The sequence below is a fragment of the Quercus robur genome, chromosome 5 (genome assembly GCF_932294415.1).
Source record: "Quercus robur chromosome 5, dhQueRobu3.1, whole genome shotgun sequence".
NCBI classification, from domain to species: Eukaryota; Viridiplantae; Streptophyta; class Magnoliopsida; order Fagales; family Fagaceae; genus Quercus; species Quercus robur.
In genome coordinates this window covers 77,605,276-77,631,448 of record NC_065538.1, presented here as the reverse complement: position 1 = coordinate 77,631,448, position 26,173 = coordinate 77,605,276, and the positions used below count along the sequence as shown (strand labels likewise).

Here is a 26,173-nt window from a genome sequence, read left to right as displayed (position 1 = left end):
AATTTTTATGAGTTTTTTGTAAATGTTGTATTTGATGTAAATTTTGAAAACTTCATTGTTAAATTACATTTTATTATAATATCTTCTATGTTTGAGAAATTTTAAAGTGATTAGAGACCAATAACGATCTCAGCTATAAAATGTTGGAAATTGATATTTTTGTATTTTAAAATTATGCATAAAATATTAGTTTATATATTGAATAGTAAATAATATCCTATCAATACAAAAATTGATACAATTGTTAACAACATTTGAAACATATAGGTCAGTTTGGATTGAGCTTATTGTTGTTGAAATTGAAAACTGAAAATACTGTAACAAAATCATTTTTAAATGTGTGAATAGTATTGTGGGACCCGTAAACAGTAGGTAAACAGTATGTGAACAGTGTGTAAATAGTGTTTTTTTCCTGCTAGTGATTTTACTGTTCACGTGCGGAAAAAAAAAAAAAAAAAAAAAAAAAAGGAGCAGGGCTGAAACGCAACTTTCAACCCTGCCCAAACGCTCACATAGTCCAATTATGAAAATTTCAAAATACAAAATTAATAATGTAACATCAAATGTAAATACTCTTAGGACATTAATAATTTTACATTATATTAGCAATGTAATTCTTACATTGTACACTAAATAAAAGTATACCTTTGCAAAAAGCTTATTATACACTGTATATTGGACACGCTTGTTTAGTCTATAATGTAAGATTTATATTTTTAATGCAATAAAAATTAAGAATTTGCCTCATGAATTAAATATTTAAAAAAAAAAAAATCCTTTCAAATAAACATCTTCTTGATAGGATATGTACCTTTTGGTCCAGGTCCTGGTGCGGCAGAAGCTTGTACATGGTAAAACGCGAAAACTTCATATCTAATGTTACAACTAGGAGACACAACTCGACCCCCTCTCTTTCCACCATAAGATGTGGACAAGTTTGTTATGGCTTCGCGAAGACACCTATTGCAATCAAAGCTGGATAGGTCAGGGACGCACTGTACAAGGCTGTATAGCGTTTGCATTTCCGTAAATTTGGTTTCTTTGGTAGCAAACTTTTTAGCACCAGACAAAGCATTTGCGGCCACTGGCACCAAGTCACTCAATGATTTTTCCACTAGCTGAAGGAAGCGATCTCGCTCTGTTATATCCAACAAGTTCCACAGAATCATTCTGGGCTCGTCCTCCATGACTGAGAAGAATGATCGATTTGAGTAGCGTAACATGCATTCATCATACCATACCACGGTCACTTTTTCTTCTGGGCAGTACTGCTGAACAATCTCTTTGGTTGCTGTTGACACGCAGTCTTGGCACTCATTGGTGGCGAGGTCACCGCGGCAGAGGAAGAGGCCGTAAACTGTGTTCTTTGGGGTTTGAGTTTGACCCACGGTGGTGTTGTAGAAACCGGTTTCACGAGTGGAATTTGCGTTAAGGAAAGAGAGGAGGTTGTTGAGGTTAGACTGGTAGGTGCTGTTGGGGAAGAAAGTGGTTTGGTTTGAACAGAAATGGTAGCGGTATTCGGCTGCTTCACCCCTAATGCTTAGGGAGATGAGTATGGAAAGGAGCACTAGGTACATGGAGACACTGAAAGAAGGGATGCCCATATTTATATGATCAGTCTTGTGCTCAGCCTGCTCAGACTCAGAAATCTCAGGAGTCAGCAGGGACGGCTCACAAGTGATGTAATTGATGCAAATGCGGTCTTAAATAAAAGAAGAAACCCACATGTAAAAAAATTATATATAACACATTTATCTATATATTTTAATTAAAAAAAATTAAGTATTTTTATTCTACAATAAAATGCATTAAAAATATCTAATTATATTAAAAAATGCAGAAATTTAAAAAGGAAAAAAAATAATAATCAAACTTGAGCTAACAAAATTAAATTTTAGGAGACAAATTTATTAACTCATTCTTAAAATATACTAAAATCAAAATTAATATCAAACAAATTTATTAATAATACAATGAAATTGTCTGAAATATATTAGAGATTATAAATTCTAAAAACAAAGTAAAATCTCTCATCTCTCTGCTCTCCATCTATATTTTTACCTTTTTTTTTTCTTTACCTTCATCTTGATTCTTGATATTTTTCCATAAACTCAATGTAGCTTGAAATTTTTGTTTTTTTGATTCCTTTCAATTCACAACAAATTCAAAATTAAAAAGGTGAAGTGAACCAGAGCTAAAGGTAATCTTTTTCCTCTATTTATCTTTTCTTTTCTTTTTTTGGTAGAACTTTATTTATCTTTTCGAAAATGAAGATGACGAGGCTGATATTTATTTAACTTAAATTATATATATTTTTAGTTTATTTTACCATACAATTGATTGATGGGCCACGTTTTTACTATGGTAGTAGGACCCTTTTCTGGCCCCTCTCTTATTTCAGTGCACAAGCCATTGATGGGAGTCGGACACGTTTATTTATTTCACTGCACAAGCCAGCGCCCCTGGTTTTTAGTCATTGGACAGGCTGGGAAAATATTAATACAAAATTTTGCCCCCTCTTAATTGAACCCTTTTCTGCTATGACAGGACAGGTTTTTTGCTTCTACACTTAACCATAGGGGTACAGGCTGGACATTTACACTGCACAGCAGCACAGGCTGCACTGCACAGCTGCGCACTACACAATATAACCCACAGTTATAAGACAACAAATTACTTTATCTACTATTATAAATTATTATACTAATTAATAATTTTATATGTACATAACCAACTCATTTGTATTATAACAATACTGATTTATTATTTATTGAATTATGTAATAAATTAATTTTTATTTATGTAGATTTAGACTTTAAAGTTGTCATAACTTTAAAAAAAATTACAATAACCAAGTTTTATTATTATATGTGTGGGGCTAGTGAATTCGCGGCCCAGGCCCGTTCTGCATGGGAGCTCAGGGGCTACGGCCCACGCCGAGGAATAGCCATTGCCGAGGACAACATCCTGCTCGGCACCTCATAAAATATCTGAGGAAAGGGAGAAACTGAGTTCAGGGGCAGGGTAAGGAAAAAAGCTACCAACATCATAATACCAAGCACTGTATCTGACAAGTCCAGACTCTGAGACTATACCCTATAACTTTCCCAGCGACACCAAACCATACGGAAGTATGGGTTGACAAGACAGATCTACACCCCAGAAAAAGGGTGAGTCTTACATGTGAACTCGAAGGAAGAGAAAAAATGTGGATATAAAAGGAAGAACTCCCCAGGAAGGGATGGGGGGGGCGGGGACAGCGTTGTAGGACAAAAGTCCTACAACCTGTTCCAATGGGGGGCTTAGCTAGTCAAGCAAGGCCCGCCCGTATAAGAATTTCCATGGACGCCATGACCAAATCGTCCACCTGCGCCCAATGTCATGCCATTCAAGCCCACTCTCTACAAATCATATTGTTGGGGTCCATTGCACGCGAGCCCAACGCTACTCTTGGGCCGTTAAACAAATCGTGCCCCTACAATATGCTTTAAATTTTATTTTTAGTTAAATTATCATTTTTAATTATAAAAAAAGCCCCACTTAACATTTTTGCTGCCAAAATGTTGTTGAGCCGCCCTGGAGTCAGGATCATGGAAAAGGTTTTTGTTGTGCATGTGGCTTGTATTTGGATTGCCAAAGTTGATTTGCCTTCATCCTCTAGTGGCAGTAGAAAACCGAGTTCTAATTGGTTTTGGTTTCATGCATAGTAATATAGGAATGCAAGTTCTGATTGGTTTAAGACTCGCAGCCGACCTATCATATATATATATATATATATATATATATATATATATATATAAGATTAGATGTGTGCTAAGGCTTTGTGAATTGAATTGTATAGACTATAGAGAAAAGCTACCAGACTAGTAAAATAGGATGCTTTCTGAGTGTTTGTGTGTTACTATTGTAATATCCTTAAGTTTATTTTTCTTCTCTCTTTTTTAATCTTGCATAAGTGAGTTTATTTTTACAACAATTTTGTTTATAAAACATTTTATATATTCTTTTATTTCTTAAAAAAATTCTGTCAATAATACTAAGATCCAATGTAAAAAAAATCAATAATACTAAGATCCATTGTAGTTCAAGTATTTTTATTTTTAAGTTATGACAAAAATTGTGATTATAGTTGTAACTCTAGAATTTTTATTTTTCAAGTGATACGGTAATGGAAAATTAAGAGGCCATTTGGTAACGTTATTCTAATAATGTTGTTTGTGTTTTTTGAAAATACGTGTAGGTGAAAAATATATGAAAATACGTATAATATTATTTAAAAACTAAAAACATATGTTTAAACATAGATACCGAACATGCCTAAATTTTGTCAATACCGAAACATATTTTTTCACAATTTCTGATTCGTGAATAATAAACTAGAATATGTTTGGGGGAACCTTACATGAGTTGTTGTGTGGTCCACCTAATAAAAATGTGAAATGAAATGACGATAAGAACTAGAAATTGAGCTAAAGTGACAAGTGAATAAAGCCAAGCCACTATCACACTTGCACAATTTTCAAAAGAGAATAAATTGGGTCAAGAGCTAGCGTAAAAGGTGTGTTTTACACCAGCCAATCCTGACCTGCCATGTCACCAACTTTTTTTTCTTCAGCAAAACAGATTAAGCCTTAAGCCTTAAGCCTTTTTCCCTCTCTTTCTCTTCTCTCCTCACCCAATCTCTCCATCTCTGAATCAAACCCACAATCTCCATGGCCAAAGCTTCAAAACTGAATACAAGCCACCAACACCACTGCCATGGCCAAAACTCCATGGTTCAACCAATAACCACTGCCATGGCCAACCCGCCTCGTCACCAATCTTCTTCTTTTTTTTTTTTTTTTTTGCAAAAAAGATTCAAGCCTTAAGCCTCTCTTCTCTTCTCTCTTCACCTGATATCTCCATCTCTGAATCAAACCCATGTCCTCCATGGCCGGAGCTTTAAAGCTCAACACAAGCCACCAACACCACTACCATGGCCAAAACTCCATGGTTCAACCAATAGTTGCTGTTGCGAGCCACCACGGGGTGGCCCCATTTTCCCTTGGCTTCTCTCTCTATCTCTATTTCTCTTTATCTTTATATTTTTTTGCTGTTATTCTTTGATTTATAGCCGAAAGTTTCTCTTTTTATTGCCTGACTGTTTATGGGTTTAGGGATTTGGTTTCTTTTTTGGGTTTAATGATTTGGAAAAAGAAGGGATTTTGATTTGGGTTTGGGGGTGTAAGAAAGAAAGGATTTTTGTCTCAAGTTTTCAAGTTTTGGGTGTTCAAAAGGTTGGATTTTTGGCTTGGGTGTGGCTATGCTTTTGCTTTGGATTTTAGGGCTTCAGGTTTTCTATGGCTGGATGTGTGCGTGTTGTGTTATTTGTAATTCTTGTGAAATGTGAACACGAGTAAAATCATCACATGAATACAGCACACATATCAGTGGCTATTGGTTGAACCATGGAGTTTCAGCCATGGCAGTGGTGTTGGTGGCTTGTGTTGAGCTTTGAAGCTTTGGCCATGGAGGTCATGGGTTTGATTCAGAGATGGAGAGATTGGGTGAGGAGAGAAGAGAAAGAGAGGGAGAAAGGCTTAAGGCTTAATCTGTTTTGCTGAAGGAAAAAAAGTTGGTGACATGGCAGGTTAGGATTGGCTGACGTAAAACACACCTTTTACGCCAGCTCTTGACCCAATTTATTCTCTTTTCAAAAAGATACAGAATGGAAAATTAAAGTCTGTCAACAAAGATTTCTTTTTCATGATTGGTGATTCATGAATTATAAATTTACATGTTTATTATTATATTTTTTAATAATAAACATGTGGCATTATGCTATAAAAGTAAAACATTTGGCGTCATATTTAGCTCCTAATTAATTAATCCAATAACTAAACATACAAACATAACAAGAAAATTTATTCATCAATGGATAATCAATTGACTTTATGAAAAATGAAAATAAGAAGGCACAAGATGTGTGTATATATATATATTTTGATAAGGAAACTTATGGCATGTTTGGTACATGTGTTTAAACACATGTTTTCAGTTTTTAAACAACATTACATATATTTCTACACATTTTTTCACCCACACGTATTTCCAAAAAAACTGAAAAATGTTGTTTAAATACATGTACCAAACGGGCTTTTAAACTTTCAATAAAAAAAATTCAGCCACAATCGGTTAACAAAACATTATTGATGGTTGGAGGAACGTCCTCTATTTACACTAATAAATTGCTAACATGTCTCGGATGTCTAGTAAGATTTTGACCTACAAAATTCCCTTGTCTATGTATATGAGAAAAACTAAAACACTGAAAGAACTTTGCATAAAATTTGACCTCTGAAATAAGATATCTAAATGATGCAAAGGACTGATCTTCACACTTTAGAGCTATAATGAACTTAAATAAATAAATAGAAATTGAACTGAAATATAAATGAAAAAAGAGAAGAAAAATTTTGTACCTCTCAAAATTTTTAAGCCATTTTCCCTTAAATTCAAGCAAGAAAGGTCTTTTATGAGACCACAAAAAGGATGGAAAATCAATCAAGAATGCGACTGTAAGAGAAACTGCACCAAGGAATCATTTAGAATTGAAGAAGTGTTGATTGGGCATTGGCTATTGCCTAACGTGTTGGGAAAACAATTTGAGGCTCAAAAGGGATATGGACAGGTGGGGCACCCCGTGGGGAGACCAATAAATTTCCTTGTGGGGGGATCAGTTCATACCAGAAAAAAGGCATCGTTTCACATTTCTACCTAGTTTTTACCTACAATAAAATGTTTTGTAAAATTTTCATGGGGCATGACAAATCCAAATCTTTTGTCTCACTTTTCCTGCTCCGCTCTATACTCCACTAATAAAAACTTGTCACGTGTTCACCTAATTAATTAAATACTATCATTATTGACTTATTAATACTACTATTATTAATTAATAGTAGTATTTAATTAATTAGGTAAACACGTGGTAAATTTTTATTGATGAAGTATAGAGTGGAGCAGGAAAAGTGGGAGGCTCAAAAGGGATATGGACAGGTGGGGCACCCCGTGGGGAGACCAATAAATTTCCTTGTGGGGCGATCAGTTCATACCAGAAAAAAGGCATTGTTTCACATTTCTACCTAGTTTTTACCTACAATAAAATGTTTTGTAAAATTTTCATGGGGCATGACAAGTCCAAATCTTTTGTCTCATTTTTCCTGCTCCGCTCTATACTCTACTAATAAAAACTTGTCACGTGTTCACCTAATTAATTAAATACTATCATTATTGACTTATTAATACTACTATTATTAATTAATAGTAGTATTTAATTAATTAGGTAAACACGTGGTAAATTTTTATTGATGAAGTATAGAGTGGAGCAGGAAAAGTGGGACAGAAGATTTGAACTCGGGACATGACACCCATTTGTTATACACATAGTTCTGCCCCTGAGTGTTCGACAATCACTTGAATCTTAGACTTATAAATTATAATACTAGTATGTAGCACGTGCAATGCATAAAAATGTAATATTATATAATTTTTTTAATTCTCAAAATATAAAATATAATAAATATGGTAGTTATTTATAGTTATTTATTATGATTTTTTTTTTTGAGAAGTTAGTATTATGATTGTCTTAGTATATGAAACTATATATTTTATTATTACACACTAATTATGATTGTGTTTATATATAGAATTATATATTCTAACATTTATAGAAATTAAGATTTCAATGGAGAGTTTAAATATAAAATAGAATTTAAGTTAAATTAAAAATATATATAAAATAATGAAGTGTACCATTTTTGAGAACTCAAAATCTAATCTAATCATATACTATATATATATATATATATATATATATATATATATATGTAATAGAAGAAGCTGAGAGAAAATTAGTTCCTATACTTAAGGAGGTATGGACAAAAAAAAAACCCTTAAAATGCTGCCATGTATACAGCTTTCAAGTAAAACAGCCATGACAGTTTTTAGACCCCTTAAACAATTGATTAACCCTAGTTAATTAGCCAAGTTGTTACTTAGTCAGATTAACAAATCTAGGTTATCACAATAATAAAGATCAAATCATGCAAAGCAGCGGAAAATAAATAACACACGATATGATCACCCAGGAAACCAAACCGGTAAAAACCTGGGGACGATTTGACCTAGCTATCCTCAAGGTAAACTTGAATCCACTATCAGAAAGAATCGAAGTTCATACAAAAGGACTTACAAGCACCCCCGCACGACTTCCTAATGCTACCAACCAGTAGAACTTACTGACACGACCACGTGCAAGCTCCGAATCCACGGACTCCTTCTTTCTTTGGATTCCACCAGCTACAAGCACCCCCGCTTGTGTATTCTTTAAACTTTAATGGCAGCAACTGTTTTGATCATCAAGGTTTAGAGAATGTCTCTTCCTTGAAAACCCTAAGTTTGTGTAAAGGAAAGTTCCTCTAGATCTCACAAGAGATTTACACAAACCGCAATATGAGCAATACTAAAACGTGGCTAGGGTTTGCCTTTTATACATAGGACAAATAAGAAACCCTAAAAACGTTTTAAACACATAGGGCTGAGTTGGACGAATCTGCAGAAAAGCAATCTGCCCGACGTTCGATCGGTCGAGCCTAAGCTTCGATCGATCGAGCCAGGCCGAAAGCCATACTGCTTTCTGCTTTCCACTCGATTCCAACTTTACATTGACATACAACTTTGAGCTAGCTTTAAACACTTCTAAACACATTGTTTTGATCATGATTTGCCAACATTACACATTAGAGTTCTAAAATACATAAAGTCCTAAACTTTAGAACCTAACAAACTCCCCCTTTGACAATCCGTGACAAAACACAACTTAAAAGCTCAAAGTTTACAACATGAAAAAACCCTTTACAAAATAATGCTCATAAACAAAAATTCAATCCTAACTACTATCCATCAGTTGCAAGTGTAGACAGCAGCTCAATTGAATCAACCTGTATATTTCCTGAAACACTAAACAAAATGCATAACCGCATGTGTGACAGAAAAACAAAAACAGTAAATCAACAAATATGCAATCTAACTCTCCCCCTAAGTTAGATCATCAAAACAATGTTAACTCTCCCTAAACAGAACATTCTTGTAATTTCCACACATTTCATCTAAATCTCTCCCCCTTTTTGTCACGCATTGACAAAGACAACTCAAACAAAGAGTTGACAGAAAACATACGCAATAGAGTAAGAGAAAATAGAGAAAGAAGGGAACACAAAACAGTTCGACTCTATAAAATGCAAACATGGCACTATGTGACCCAGAAATAGTTGCATGAGTAGAGAAAATATTTGCACATTGATTATCCATCATATCTCTTAAGAAAAATATTTTCTACAGTTCACACATAAAAATAGCATATACTAGAAAGTACATAACTCAAAAGTTAATCAATCAATTTTTAAATCAAGTTGAGTACCCAATGTAGCAAAGTGTATGCATGTTATGTGTGAAAACAATGAGAGAGATGACTGCAAACTGCAAGATGGATACAAAAACAATGCAATGCATGTGAATCCGAAACATAAATGATGCATGGAAAAAAATTTTTGGTCAAATAATTAAAAACTAAAATTTTCAGTTTCGATCGATCGAGTATCGATCGAACATCAATCGAGTCAGGCAGACTCAAACCAAAAATTTTAATCGCAATTTCGATCGATCGAAAAATAGGTTCGATCGATCGAAAGTCTGGAAAAGTCAGATTTTTGAAAAACAAAGCATTTTAATGCATAAACTCCTCAAAGCACATTGTTTTATATAAAAAATGCATGAGTATGAGACGAAAAGTTTTTCAAAAACACTTGAATTCAACCCAAATCTTCCAAAATCAAGATTTTCAATCAATTTGTCCTCAAAGCGCAAACAATAAACACATTTTGCATTAAAATCAAGGAACTTTTAATCTTGGATGGCCACAACAAGATCACACACAATATAATGTACCAAGTTTAACAAAGAGTAACTTGTGTAGTGTGTGCAACTAGCAAAAGTTTAAGATACATGTGAGATGATATGTGAATAGCAATCAATCACAAAGTCTACAAAATTCATCACAAAGAATTTAAAAGAGACTATCACCTAAAGAGTTACATCATATAACTCCCACATCTCCTAGATCATAAGCTTGCAATCATGTAATTTTCTTGTATTTATGCCTCATAATATACATTCCAATTTTAAGTTTATGTGAGTTTGGCATCAAGCCTAATAGTACACACCAATTAGATTTTAAGAATTAAGCACTTTTACCGAGGCTTCACCTTATATTCTTTTTGTGCATGTGCTATACTTTCTCGAGCAAAAAATTTTATGATATGCACTAAGGTGTTCATGATTGGCTAGTGAATAGTGGTGAGATGGTTATTTATGCCTTTCTCAAAAGGTTCAAGTCCGACAGTCAAAGACATGTGACTTCAAGATCAAGACAAATGATCAAAAACTATAAACATCTCCCACACAACATGCACTACAAAGCTTCAACCAGTAAAGTGCAATAAATAAGCTCATCAAAGCTAAACAAGGTACATAAACTTGTTATGTAAAAATAATATGGCCAATCCTTGATTATAAATTCAAGATGTGAAATACAGAACACAAAAATCTTTTTGGTTTTAAAAAATTTATGACCAAAAACAAAAAAAAGCACATATTATGCTAAAAGAACAATGCAAATGCAATGCATGACAGTGCTTAACTAAGCTATAGAGGGTACACAAACAAGAAATATCAATTTCTTAATTAACCCTTGAGTATATGTACAAACTAGTGCATACTCATATAAAATCAAAAATAGCTTAGCACTTATATAACACATACTATCCAAGTTTCTCCACAATGTCAAGCATGTTCTAAATCAAGAGAGAGATATCATAATTCATGTAATCCTCAAGACAAATAAAACAAGACTCAAAATAAAATATTTTTGTCTTTTTGAAAATTTTTCAATGTTTTTGGATTTGTTTTTATTTAAAAAAAACTTAAAAAAAGCAAAACAACCAAAAACAAAAATAAAACATGTCCACAAACAATTGAAAGAATTAAATCAGGGACAAGTCAGCAACACTCACCTTAGAGAATCTTTTCTCACCCATCTAGCACGAGTCTTCGGCTTTGTAGGTGAAAATCCATGTGAAGCAGAGTGTATTTGAGAGATTACACCAATCTTCTGAGAAAGACTGAAATCCTGCAAATTCCTTTCACAAGCCAACAAGCTCAAATTTTTCAAAAGAATATGAAACAATTTATATGGACTTATGACAGGAGAAATATCATCACAAATCCTAGACTGAAACATAGAATGCTTAAATTTCAGTTTATGACAATTAGGACGAATATGACCACGGACACCACAGAAGTGGCAAACAGGAACAAATTTAGGAACATCAGTATTCCTAGTGGGGTTTCCGGTCACAGGCTTTGGTTCTTGCCTCAACAAAGAACAATTTGGTCTAATATGACCAACAACACCACAAAGGTGACAGGTAAGCACAAAAACAGATTTATTATGCTCTCTAACAGTAGGTTTAGACTTAGGTTTAGAAACTTCAGCGTCTACATCAGAACTTTTACCTTTGTCTAACCTAGCAAAAAAGCCTTTTCTTTATTATTCCTCTTGAAAGGAGGGATATAAACTTTCTCAGTTTTAGGCTTAAGAGAAACAGAAACAATTCTGTTATCAATAGCAGACTTGGTACAAGTCAAATTTTCAATTTTAACTTTAGATTCAACTAACTCTTGTTCCAAGCTTTTCATCTTCTCATCTTGAGAGGAAATTTGATTTTTCAAAAATTCATTCTTTTTATTAGATTCATCTAATCTAACAACCAATTCCTCTTTTTCAAGATTAGCCAATTTTAACTCTTCCTTGAATTTCTTAGCAATTTTCATAGATTTCAATAATTCCTTACGAAGAGTTTCACAGGCATCAATAAAATCAACAGAAGCATGAGCAGAAACATGATCAGAAAGACACTTCAAATTATCCATGACAACAGGGGTCAAAGATCAGCTCTTAGATCAAAAGATCTAAAACAAAAGAGCAACCCGCTCTGATACTACTTGACAGTTTTTAGACCCCTTAAACAATTGATTAACCCTAGTTAATTAGCCAAGTTGTTACTTAGTCAGATTAACAAATCTAGGTTATCACAATAATAAAGATCAAATCATGCAAAGCAGCGGAAAATAAATAACACACGATATGATCACCCAGGAAACCAAACCGATAAAAACCTAGGGAGGATTTGACCTAGCTATCCTCAAGGTAAACTTGAATCCACTATCAGAAAGAATCGAAGTTCATACAAAAGGACTTACAAGCACCCCCGCTCGACTTCCTAATGCTACCAACCAGTAGAACTTACTAACACGACCACGTGCAAGCTCCGAATCCACGGACTCCTTCTTTCTTTGGATTCCACCAGCTACAAGCACCCCCGCTTGTGTATTCTTTAAGCTTTAATGGCAGCAATTGTTTTGATCATCAAGGTTTAGAGAATGTCTCTTCCTTGAAAACCCTAAGTTTGTGTAAAGGAAAGCTCCTCTAGATCTCACAAGAGATTTACACAAACCGCAATATGAGCAATACTAAAACGTGGCTAGGGTTTGCCTTTTATACATAGGACAAATAAGAAACCCTAAAAACGTTTTAAACACATAGGGCTGAGTTGGACGAATCTGCAGAAAAGCAATCTGCCCGACGTTCGATCGGTCGAGCCTAAGCTTCGATCGATTGAGCCAGGCCGAAAGCCATACTGCTTTTTGCTTTCCACTCGATTCCAACTTTACATTGACATACAACTTTGAGCTAGCTTTAAACACTTCTAAACACATTGTTTTGATCATGGTTTGCCAACATTACACATTAGAGTTCTAAAATACATAAAGTCCTAAACTTTAGAACCTAACAAGCCGCACCTTAGTACGTTACAACGTTTGGTCTTTCAAAACTCTGCCACGCTTGCAATAAAAAAAGTATAAATTAAATAACCTGTTAAAAAAAAAAAAAAAAAAGACGTTGCAATTATAAAAACCCTACCGATTTCTTTTCATCAGACTGCTTAGGGGCTGTTTCGATTCCTTTTTTTGATCATTCAATTTCCATCACTCATCACTCATCACTCAAAACTCATCACTCATCACTCATCACTCATAACTCATCACTCATCACTCATAACTCATCACTCAATTTTTCACACCCGTTTGGCACCATCACTCACTTCCCATCACTCAATATTTTTCACACTATTTGTGGGTCCCATTTCTGTCACTTGGCCAAATTTTTTTTCCTCCACTTTTCTTTCTTCTTTCTTTATTCTTTAGTTCGTTCTTTTTTCATTTTTCATTTTTCTTCCCTTTTCACCTTTCTCATCTCAGATTTCTCATTAAGAACAAAATTAAACATGCATAAATATATTCCAGAACAAACCCAGATTTCTCAATCATTAAAAAAAAAAAAAAAAAAAAAAAAAAAAAAAAAAAAAAGAAGAAGAAGAAGCAAACTCAAATCTACCCAAGCCATTGATGTTGATGTTGCTGTTGCTGCTGTTGTGGCTGTGGTGGGTTTCAGAGTTTTTAAGGAGCGGAACGTCAGAAACGATCGGTTGCTGTTGTTACTGCTGTCGAAACTTGGGCACCTCAAAAACGGGCCAGCCATGGTCTTCTGGTCCATGACCGATTTGACCAGGGCCGCTTCAGCTAACAACCCAGACTCGTTGCCAACTAAGTCAAAATGATCGAACCCATAGCCGCCGTTGCTACTTCACAATTTCACAAACCCAGATCATCGAACCAATGAAAAAAAAAAAAGTTCAAATCACCCAAACCCAGTGAAAGAAAAAAAAAAGAAACCCAGATCACCGAACCCAATGAAAGAAGAAGAAGAAGAAGAAGAAAAAAAAAGGGAAGAACATTGGGGAGACCGAACCCAGGAGAAGGGAAAAAAAAAAAAAAAAGGAAGAACACCGGGGAGACTAAACCCAGGAGACGAAAGGATAAAGAAAAAAAAGGAAGAACAGGGGAGACCGAACCCAGGAGAAGAAAGGAAAAAAAAGGGGAAGAACAGGGGAGACCGAACCCAGGAGAAGAAAGGAAAAAAAAGGGGAAGAACAGGGGAGATTGAACCCAGGAAAAGAAAGGGAAGAAAAAAAAAAGAAAAAAAAAAAGGAAAAGGTGCAGTTGGTATTGTTTGTGGGTCCCTCATGTGTGTTTAATTACAAAAATGCCATTGAGTTATGAGTTATGGAAACTGAAAACAGCCAAAATGTGTTTTCAGTTTCCATAACTCATAACTCAAAAATCAGAGAATTGAGTGATGGAAACAGAGTTATGGAAACAAAGTTATTATTTGCCAAACAACCTTTTTGCTATACGTCCCACCATTTTTGAGTTATAAGTTATGGAAACTGAGAATTGAGTTACGGAATTAGCCAATCCAAACAGCCCTTTAACATTTTCTCTCTCTAAAAAAAAAAAAAAAACCAACGCGCTACTGCGATGCAGAGAAAGGGAAAAAAAAAAAACTTGCAATCCAGTGAAGAATCATGCAATCAAACGTTCGTCCCAGAGGTATCGAGAGAAGAGGCGATGAAATCGAGAGAAAGGCTATGAAGACACGGAGAAAGAAACAGAAAAAGAGAGAGGCGATGAAGACACGTTGAAACAAACAGAAAAAGAGAGAGGCGATCCTGGTACATGGAGAAAGAAGTGATCGCCTCTCTGTTTCTGACAGAACGCCTCTCTGCCCACAAACAATGCCTTTGATGGGTTCTATTCTTTCTCTGATTTTTTAATAGGTAAATTAGATCTGTTATATGCATTCAATTTTTTTCAATTTGGTTCTAGATTTGGATTCAAAAATTAGGGCTAAGGAAATCAGGTTTTAATATGTGACTATTCTTTTTTTAATTTTTTCGGTAATAGACTTTTTTCAACTCTTCTATTTTGGAATTAAATCATTCAATTTCAAAAATTAACCAGTTAAAATACTATGCAGAGAGAGAGAGAGAGAGAGAGAGAGAGGGAGACGATGAGGCCTGGAACATGGAGAAAGAAACAGAGAAAGAGGCAGAGTTCAGTTTCCCCACCACCGTCCATTCCCTTTCCAGATTTAGACCACCAGATCGCCAAAACCGACATTGACAACGGTACATTTTTTTTCTCAATTTTGTAGGTTTGGGTATAAAGTTTAGATTTGATTCGTTTTTGTTATGGGTTTTTGGATTCTCTATCAAAATGTTTGTTTTCTCAATTTTAGATATTTGCTTTTGTTTTGTTTTTTTAGATTACAGAAATCACTAAAAATATTGATTTTAGTTTGGGTACTTCTGTTTCTAATCTTAACGAAAATTTTGGGATTAAATAAGTATAGAGTTGAATGTTGCATTGATATTTATTTTAGGTTTTTTTGTTGTATACCCATAAATAGTAAAGTTATTGTTTCCCCCCCCCCCCCCCCCCCTTTTCTTTTTCAAATTTGAGGATTGAATATGATTTAGGTTTGAATTTTTTGGTTGGATTGCTTTACCCTCACCAGGCTTAGACCACCAGAACCATAATCACAAAGAGAAATAGTTCTTAAAGCGCACATTGGAATAAGAGAGGCTAAAAGTTTTAAGGAAAAAAAAAAATCAGTTCTAATTCTTATTTTTAAGATTTGTATATTCCTTTTTTTTTTGTTAATGCTATTGTTCTCTTCTTTCTTTCTTCTTATTCTCTGAATCCTAGTTGGTTTTTCTTTTCTTTCTTCTTAACTTTTTTTTTTTTTTTTTTTGGTTTGCAACCGTTCTATGGCAGTTTCTGTTGAAAGGTAAAACCTCAGTTGCTATAAAAAACTGTTTCAGTATCAAACAGGAAAAATTTGGGGCTTTAAGAATAATGACAAAGAGATTTGAGATTTTAAAGTAGAGAAAGAAAAATCAAAGTCTTCACACAGCCAGATTGCTGAAATCGTTACCTGTAAAGTTCTATTTTTAATTCTTAAAATCTTTGAAATACTTTTGTTTGATAGGGGCACATTTGCATTAGACGAAATTTTTGAAGAATGAAGTGGATTTTAATCAGAAAGTGTTGAAGCCCAACTAAAGATTTTTGGCAAAAACAAGTTTGAAGAGAAGCCAGTAAGCACCACAGTTTTGAAAATTTTCTAATTTGCATTTTTTTAATAGATAATTTGCATAAGTACATGATTTGTTTTTAGCATGGCACTTCATTAAAATTTATCTTTTTACTGTTGAAAGCAACAATGTGTCCTAATTAAAAAGTAGATTTGGGTGTTTTGTCATTTAATGAGTTGCCTTGAACGTGTTTGATTATAGTTGTCAATCGGACTCGCATTAGAGTTGTGACTGAGATTTATACTACTTTGATTCAAAAGAACAAAAAACAAGTCCTCTCTCAAAACTCTTTTTAAAAAATAGAGAATGTCGAGAAGAAACTTGCACTTGACCATAAATTAGGATTTGATTTATGATTATTTCAATGAATGAATTATGTGGACTGCTTAAACTATCTTTTGGAACTGTCTTCCCAGTTTCAGGCTTCTTTTTTTCTTCTTCCTTGTGTAAACAATATTGAAATTCTTCATTTCTTTGTTTGCAGCTTCAACCTGATGCAAACTCAAGAGTTACCCTCAAAATCAAAGGGATGTTAATGTATGTACTGCTATTCTTGGTAATGTAGTGGCTGAAAAGCACTTAGCATCAAAAAAGGATTAAAGGGAACATCCTAACAAACCTGCAAGATAGCTTGAAGGGGATATTCTGTGTAGTTGAGGGGGAATTAGTAGCTAGAAAGTGGATGGATTTGGAGACTACTACCTCCGTCTTGGCTCATCAGATATGTACTGAGTACCTACTTTACAATGAGCATAAAGCATGATATTAAATCTATATCAATGAAAATGGTGTCCTCACACACTATATATAAAAGAAACTGAGGAAACATTAAATTTTTATAGTTATATTTTTCCAGTTTCTTTCATTCCTATTGTAATAGAGAGACAGAGCTAAGTTAAACATGCAAAGGGTTAAACTTTATTTGAATTTTCATGTTTTATTAATAATTTTGTTGTGTCTGTTGCTATGAAACAAATTGGAAATCTTGGAAAGGGTACTTTTTACATCTCTGGTTCCTATGTTTTTAGTTATTTTTATTTTTTGACTGAGTCAGTATAGCGTATTTAATTGTATTGTCTGTCTAGATCAGTTATATATTTGCTTGAATGCATCAAAATTTTCCTTGTAATGTCTATTGAATATTGCATAAGATTTTGTATCATGACCTTATGTAGTGATGTTAAATTTGGTTCACCATTTTTTCATATTTTCAAGGTAAATTGTTAAAGCAGTAAATCACAATCTTGATACAGAAGTTTGATAATCTTTTACAATTTATTTCGGTATTGCATGTAATATTACATAGGCTATTGTTCTTCTCATCATCTTTTGAGTAATAGAGTGCATGCTGAATTGCTTATTGGAACACTATGGTGTTTTACTCATAGGGACAAATCAGATTATAATTGTTAGATAATAATGAAAAGGGTAATGATAAGTGCGAGTGATTTCTCATCTTGGTTCATATTATGTTCAGATATATAGATCTAGCAATCGAACTTTTTCTTTCCATTGCTTCTCTTCTCTTCCCTTTTTTTAAAAGAAACATAATGATATCAAAATCTTATAACTTTATCTAATGAAACCATTTTTACAATTATGTACAATCATATATACTCTCATCATTCCACGTATTTCTACAATTATGCACAAGTTAACAATTTCACAACTCTTTGAAAAAATTCATATCCAAAAACAAAAAAGAGGAGGAAAATTATAAGTGAAACTCATGATCAGATATAAAATTTTCCGTTAACAAGCCTTTACAATAGATTGATTATAGTTTTTGTTTTGTTTTTGCTTTGGAATGCTCTTCAACATATATACTTGGTCATGTGTGACTATAAATGAAACTAATCATTGTTGGCAAAAGAAATTTAATAGTAGAACAAATGAAAACCCAAAACGAAAGCTATTTATTTGTCTTAATTTGGGAGTGAGAACTTGGTTTTGCTGCATTACTCAATCAAGGTTCAAGGTTTGGCTACCTTTTTCCCTAATTTCCTTTTTTCTTTTACTTGTTTTTTTTTTTTTCAATTTCTTGAGTTTTGTTTTGTTCTATTTTCTTGAACTGATTATGTTTTGTCAATGACTGCATGCTAAATACTTGACTACCCAATATCAGAACATAAGTTGGCCTAAAAATTTTGAGGAATATGTTTTTATGTTGTCACTACTTTCACTGCCATCTTTCTGACTTCTATTTGTGCTAATGTTGGTAGCATGTACAGTTGTGCTCTTTTTTATTTTATCAAAGAAAATCTTATTATATCATTGTTGTCCCGTAAAATTGTTGGAAATTAGGAATTGCCTTAGTGTTTTTTTACCCTTTTTGTTGCATCCTAATAGAAGGTTGGATTTCACCACAAATTTTTTTCACTACAATTCAACTAGCTCCGTGATGACATTGTGTTGGTTTTTGAGAGATTTTAGTTTGTAATAGTGAGGGTTCTATAATTGCTAATTTCAATTTTAAGCCAATTTTGTATATTTAATTTGTGGTCTGTGTTTCATGTTCACATAATTTTTCATATGTGCGTGCATCCTCCCTTTGGTGTTAGTTCTTGAGTTTTTATTGAAAATTTTGCTTCGCAACCCAATGAAGAGATAAAAAGAAGGTAGTGGGCTGATTTTATATTGATGAGTAATGGAATCTTAGGGAATAGAAGGTTGGATTTCACCAAAAAAAAAATTTCACTACAATTCAGACTAGTTCAATGATGACATTGTGTTGGTTTTTGAGAGATTTTAGTTTGTAATAGTGAGGGTTCTATAATTGCTAATTTCAATTTTAAACCAATTTTGTATATTTAATTTGTGGTCTTCTAGCATTTTATTTTTTTCAATGTTTGTAGGTTTTGGTGTTTTGGGCTGCTCTGAATAAGCATATGATCCATAAAGTGTTTCATATTCACATAATTTTTCATATGTGCGTGCATCCACCCTTTGGTGTTAGTTCTTGAGTTTTTATTGAAAATTTTGCTTCGCAACCCAATGAAGTGATAAAAAGAAGGTAGTGGGCTGATTTTATATTGATGAGTAATGGAATCTTAGGGAATAGAAGGTTGGATTTCACCATAAATTTTTTTCACTACAATTCAGACTAGTTCAATGATGACATTGAGAGATTTTAGTTTGTAATAGTGAGGGTTCTATAATTGCTAATTTCAATTTTAAGCCAGTTTTGTATATTTAATTTGTGGTCTCTAGCATTTTATTTTTTTCAATGTTTGTAGGTTTTGATGTTTTGGGCTGCTCTGAATAAGCATATGATTCATAAAGTGTTTCATGTTCACATAATTTTTCATATGTACGTGTGTTGACACCCCATTTTTCAACCCGCATTTAACCTCACATGGAGGGTAAAAGGGTAATTTCACCTTGGAAATATGCATCTTGATTCTGATCACTAGATCCTTAATCTCATTTCACCAAAATGATCTTGATGTTGTAACGATCAAATCGACTGGTCATAAGCCCTAATCGGACCATCAAATTGAAAGTTATCATCAAATCAAATTCTAATGGTCGAGATGTACAATCACAAATTGAGTCCGACCATATGTGATTATGAACAATTGATTTCAATTGGTTATAAATATAATCAATTTGAGAACGATGATGTGTCATAATTTGATTGGCTAGAACTACATTTTATGGTAGGGTTGCACACACCTAATTAACTAGATAGTTAAACATTAATTATTCAATGAGTAATTTGTGCAATTATCTTTTAATTAGGGTAAATTTGGAACCAATTAAGTCTGAAATAGGAGTGATTGGAGCCATTTAATGTTAATTGGGAGCTAATTTGGGACCTATTAATGCTAATTGTGCTGAAACTATTTTCTAACAAATGAACTCTGCTCACTATTTCATCAATATCTCTCAGCATATTTTGAATCTGTGAATGAAGTTAATTTTCCCAGAAACTATACGTCTGGGGCTTCAATTTGAGTATAAGAATGAGACAATTCTGATCAGAATTGAGTCAGATATGATTTTTCGAAGTTAGCTCTATAAGCTGTTACAGCAGCTACGAGAAAACCGAACTTTGCTTGCTCCTCACTCTCATCAATCTCCACATTTAATGCACCAAATTTCCCCAAAGGCTAAGATGAGGTCTAGGTTCATGATTCTTTGTCAACCCTCATTAAATGACCTTCCATTCATATTTCCTCCACCACTACTATATAAACCCCTCATCTCCTTCATTTCAAGACACACAAAAAATCCCCCTCTCTTCTCTTCTCTTGAGTTCTAGTGAAGTTGAGTAGTCTTGTCATATCTTGGTCTTCCTGAGACTCAAGGTATTGAGTGAGACTCACTCTCCCTCTCCTAACTCTTCTTTTCCTCCACCCTTAGGACCTCCATCAAGAGTTCCTTCCTCCATTATATGGATCTTGCATGAAGGTATAATCCCCTTCCCTAACTGTTTGTTTATATTGCCATTATGAGAATTTAAGATTAAAGTATGATAATTCTCTTGAATATGTTTGAATGTTCTTAATTGTTCTTATGTATTCTTCACATGTTCTTAGTTATTCATCACATGTCTATGCATATCACTAGATTTAATCTTAAATCCACATCGAAAATATGAAAAACATGTTTGTTTAGTAATTCTTTCAAATCCTTGAATCTAGGTTATCACCATCCACACACATTCACTAGAATTTATTTTTCAATCCAAATGCAATGCTTAAGAAATTGAATTAGGGTTTATCACATGCACACACATTAAATTCAACATATAAATTGATTGACATATTGGATGATATGATATGAGTGTTGGCCACCATAGTCTAGAAAACCGGTTTTATCGGGCAAGGTAGGTGCCTAACACCTTCCTACCTTGTAACATAGCCTCCGAGCTTAAATCAAGGGTTAGTATATCAAATGCTTATCCATGTAATTTTCGATTTTTAGATTGTAACTAGAAAACAAAGCCATGTACTTTATCTTAGATTGTATCTAGGACCAAAGCCATGTAATTTTCCTATGATCAATGTAAATTCAATTTCATATTAATAAAATGAGGAATTTTTCAATTATGGTTTTCTTATTTTTTCAATAATTAAATAAGTAGCGACTCCATTGTAAAACCCTTAATCTAAAGGGAAAAATATAACTAGTCGAACCTCCATTTTGAGAGGTAATAACACGACTCCACCCATTCACGTGGGTTTGGCCCAACATCCCATAAAAGTGGGACGGGGGTGCGGTCGCTCACAGTAGCGACTCCACTGGGGAAATTGAGGGCTAAGCTTCAATTAGATTATGGTGGCCAACCATGTCATTGTTTTTTATTACTGTTTTATATAATATGTCTAATATGTCATTATTTTGCATGCTATGCATCATTTGCTTGAATAAAATTTTTTTTATTTGTGTGCTAGCCCGGAAGCCCGGTAGTATTAGCCGTGGATTGTGGTCTTCCAGCAGTGAACCTACCACCCACCGTGACAAGGATCATCATGGTTATGCTGTGGTGGTTCATAAGGACAAACTGTACTGTTTGGACAAACGCGGCGCTCCTAGCATCACAAGTTGGGAGGTATGATGTCCTAGCTTGTGGGGACCTTTAACCTATCTTCTACCCATGTTGTAATGACCCATAGAACCTACGTTTAGGTCGGTCCATGTAAATTGCATTTCATTATGCATTTGTTTGGCCGTTGTTTGAACCATGATGACTCAAGTCCAACGCTTGAGCCCATCATGATTGTTTGAACATTGTATGTTGTGAATGAACTTAAACCCAAAAGCCTAAGATTGAACTCTACTTAAAATGGAAGCCCAATTTCTTTCTTGAATGAGTCTAAGCCCAACACTTGAGCCCATCAAAGGTGTATACGCATGATCAACATCAAGGGCCAAAAGTTCACAAGATACATGCCTTCCAAGTGTAAGGTCAAGCCATTTCAAGCAAATACCAAATGATCACATAGTTCAAGCCTTCCAATGCAAGCCCAAGCCATTTCATCATAATTAAGGTTTAAGCACACCAAGCCTCAAGCATCCTAAATTGACCAAGAAGAAGCAAGTGGCCCAACTTTGCCTCACTCCACATTTGGTTTGTGACATCGTGGTTAAGATTAAAGTTTGTTGGTTTATTCCATGTTTCTATGCTTCTTTGAATTCTAAAAATCCATGTAGCATTTGATGTACTTTGTTCATGTATATACTTTAAAAAAATTCAAAAAAAAAAAAAAAATTCAAATGAGAAAATGTTTGGACTAGGGGCATTGAGCCCTTAAGTCATTTAAAAAAAATTCCTTGAACTATTGGCATTGGACTTCCTAGTGACTTTTTCAAAAAGCCCCTTTTTTTTTCAAAGATTTCAAGATTCTTTAAAGTCTTCTTTTCAAAATGGTACATGAGGATCCCTTGGACAAAACTTTTTCTAAATTGTGATGTTTAAAGGCTTGAACAATCAACTTGTACTGAGAAAGGATTAATTTCATTTGATCCGTGCAAACACTTTTTCTAAATTACTTTGAATAAAAGAAGAAATGGTCTTACAAGGCAATCAAAGAAAATCTATCCATCAAAAAATTCAAAAAGCTCATGCATTCATTCCAAATTTCTGAAAACTTTTGTGTCTCCGATAGAGCATTCATACTTTTTCTTTTAAGAGGAATTTATTAAAAGAGCTCAAGTCACTGTGCCTGCAAGCAAGCATTACTAGGGATAGGGAGGCCGTCTTTGGTAAAACAAGATTATACCTTAATACCTAGAATGATCATTATCCATTGCTAGCCCATTTGAGCCTTTAAACACTTAGCCTCATTTTCGCATGAACCCACTAAAATCTAAACCTAGGGTGAGAAAATTCAAAGTATGCATGCTTAAATCTCATGTTGAGGAGGAGTCGACCTTGTAGCTTTGAAGCTAATTGATAAAGCTCTCCTAGAAGACATGAAAGACAAGTAGAGAATTCATTAAGCTAAAGATAAGAGATCATCAAAGTAAAAGGAGTTTTCACTCAATCAAGGAAAGAGAAATGAAATTCCATCAATGTGAGAGAAAGCAAAATGTGCATCAAGTTTGAAGAATCTAAAATTCATCATGCCAAGAAGAGTAGAAGGTTCATCCAAAAGGAAGTTCATCAAAAAAGGAAAAGATTCATCAAACACATAAAGGTGCAAGTGCATTAAGGCAAGAAAGAAGTCTAGAGAGTACATCAAAATGACCGAAAATCATTAAGCTGAGAAATACTAGGAGGGCAAAAGGTCCCCAAAAGTTCATTCAACCAAGAGATGAAAGAACAAAAGAAAAAAAAAAAAAAAAAAAAAAAAAGGCCTGCTAGGCTGAAAACCCAAAAGGACGGTCTAGGCAAAAGTTATGGAAAAAAAAAAAAGAAAAAAAAAAAAGAAAAAAAGAAAGCCCACTAGGCTGAAAACCCAAAAGAGTGGTCTAGGCAAAAGTTAGGGCCAAAGAAAACAAGAAGAAGAAAAGAAAAAAAAATTGGAAGATCCTACCAAGTTGGAAACTTGAAGATGCAACCTAAAAAGAGAATAATTTTACAAGATGAAAGTCTAGAGGTATGATTCAAGAGGAATGAGCATAAAAACAATTGTTGATACGAGTGACCAATGAAAACTAGAGAAGATGGCAACAAAGAAATGAGAAAACTCCTCCAATACTTGATTTTTGAGTAATGCTTACTAGGGGAACATCATAGGGATTTTTGAGCCCTTTTATCTCATTTATTTCATAACCTAAACCCGGCCTACATTACAACCCATGAATAAGAACTCCTTGAAGTCTTGCTAATTGTAGGCGCATCTTAAACTCTAATAATATTTTTCTCTTGAACTAAAAAGGAAAAATGCTTAAAATTGTCAAACCCCACATGATAATATGTCCGAGAACAAATTTTCTCAAATTCTCAAACCCTCAAAATGACTCAAAAGAACTTCCAAACCTGGAGCACTCTCCTTGTTTGCACCGAACAATGTGATTCATAAATATTATCACATTTCATTTCTTGATTGCCTTTGGAGACTTAATCTGACGATATTCAAAAGGATGAAGCAAATTTGATTACATGAGTTTAATGATCTTGAACACTTTGATTTGTCAAAATGGTTGTTCAAAGGATCACCTCTTGTTCCCAAAAAAAAAAAAAAAATGGAAATTTTTTTTTTCAATAAAAAAAAAATCATTTTTTTTTCAAAATCCAGTTCTCTTGAACTACGTCTTGACCTGATCCTCTATGAGAGAGGTACGTAGGCAGCCTTGCAGAGGCCCGGTCCCAATCACCCAAACAACCTTGGAGAACAAAATCAAAACAATGTGACAAAATTATTTGGATGCATGTTAGGCTAAGCCCATTTGTTTTGCATCAAGCATGCTTAAACTTAGGGCATTGGCCTATTTATATTGTATGCAAATATGTTCTTCTCGCATGAAAGCATGTTTTCATTTGAGGCATCAATCCATTTTTTGCAAGCATGTCTACACTAATGGCAATGGCCAAAAATGTTTTCATGATAACTGGTTTCTAACAAGCTAGAGAAAGAAAGCCATTTTGCAGGAACCAATGATGACGGACCGTGATCTTCTTTCATGTTCCCCAATGGTCGCAACATCTAATGAACTCAGCTTCAATCTAAGCATGGAATATGCCTCAAACTAGGGGCATTGGCTAAGTACTTCCAATTCATTTCAATGAATAAATCCATTGCTAATTGAAATTATCTTTTTGTAGGAATTAAGCAAGGACTTATCCAGCAATCCGCATCAACTTCCAACCAAAGTTATACGCATTCAAAGGATAAGTTTTTCAAAAAAAAAATCATCATGAATAAATCTTCATCACTTTTACTCCATCTTCATCTTCAGATAAAATTTTCAAAAAAAGAAAAAAAAAGAAAAGGATTTTCAATTTTTTTGAAAAAAAGAAAAAAAAAAAGATTTCCTTATCTTTCAAAAAAAAAAAAAAAGAGAGAGAAGAAAAGAAAAGAGAGAATTTTCAAAAAGCCTTGGGACTAGGGGCATTGGGCTCGTATTTCTTAGGTTACCATTAAAAAAAAAATCATCAATAAAAATTTTCAATTCCTTCAAAAAAAAAATGAAACTAAAAATTTCATCAACCAAAATTTTCAATTCCTTCAAAAAATTCAAGATTTTCAAAAAAATAAAAAAATAAAAATGAAAATAAAAATTTCATCAACCAAAATTTTCAATTCCTTCAAAAAATTCAAGATTTTCAAAAAAAAAACATCAATCAAAATTTTCAATTCCTTCAAAAAAATTCAAGATCTCCAAAATTTTCCAAAAAAAAAAAGTTCATCAATCAAAATTTTAAATTCCTTCACAAAAAAAAAAAAAAAAAAATCTTCATTAAATTCTTCTTCAGGAACAGAAAGCGATGATCCTCTTCCATATTTTCTAGTGGTGCAACATCAAGTCAACTGTCCACCCTCAGCATTCATCGAAGCATGGAATATGTCCCAAACTAGGGGCATTCGTTAGGTATGCCAACTTCTTTTCAATGAATAACTCCGTTACTAATTGAAAATGTTTATTTTGTAGGTACTAGTGTAAAAGGCCACACATATCGGCATGGTCCAGAAATCCTAGGTCCTCTAAAAACATGAGCAAGGATCCAGAACCTTTGGTCCTCTGAAAACATGAGCCAAGGATCCAAAACCCTTGGTCCTCTAAAAACATGAGCCAAGATCCAAAAATCCTAGGCCTCTAAAAACATGAGCCAGGATCTAGAACCTTAGGTCCTCTGAAAACATGAGCCAAAGCCCAAAAAACCCTTGGTCCTCTGAAAACATGAGCCAAGATCCAAAAATCCTAGGCCTCTGAAAATATGAGCCAGGATCCAGAACCTTTGGTCCTCTGAAAACATGAGCCAAAGCCCAAAAAACCTTTGGTCCTCTGAAAACATGAGCCAAGATCCAAAAATCCTAGGCCTCTAAAAACATGAGCCAGGATCCAGAACCTTTGGTCCTCTGAAAACATGAGCCAAAGCCCAAAAAACCCTTGGTCCTCTGAAAACA

The 26,173-nt window shown here is 34.0% G+C and overlaps 1 protein-coding gene and 1 long non-coding RNA gene across 5 annotated transcripts in view; one reads left to right on the top strand and one right to left on the bottom strand.

Moving 5' to 3' along the window:
• The window catches only part of LOC126727223 (cysteine-rich receptor-like protein kinase 25), a 102,171-nt gene that overhangs the window by 52,136 nt on the left and 23,862 nt on the right, over window positions 1-26,173 (bottom strand). For 2 of the 4 annotated variants that reach the window (XM_050432798.1, XM_050432795.1), the window contains exon 1: window positions 812-1,604. The exons of the other annotated variants lie outside the window; for them this stretch is intronic. In XM_050432798.1, coding sequence (XP_050288755.1) covers window positions 812-1,604 — 793 coding nt within the window. Of the gene's footprint in view, window positions 1-811; window positions 1,605-26,173 lie in introns of those variants that run through there. 4 annotated transcript variants of the gene reach the window in all.
• On the top strand, window positions 16,048-17,081 carry LOC126727234 (uncharacterized). Its single transcript, XR_007656185.1, has 2 exons — window positions 16,048-16,157; window positions 16,639-17,081. It is a non-coding gene; the product is annotated as an uncharacterized LOC126727234 (long non-coding RNA).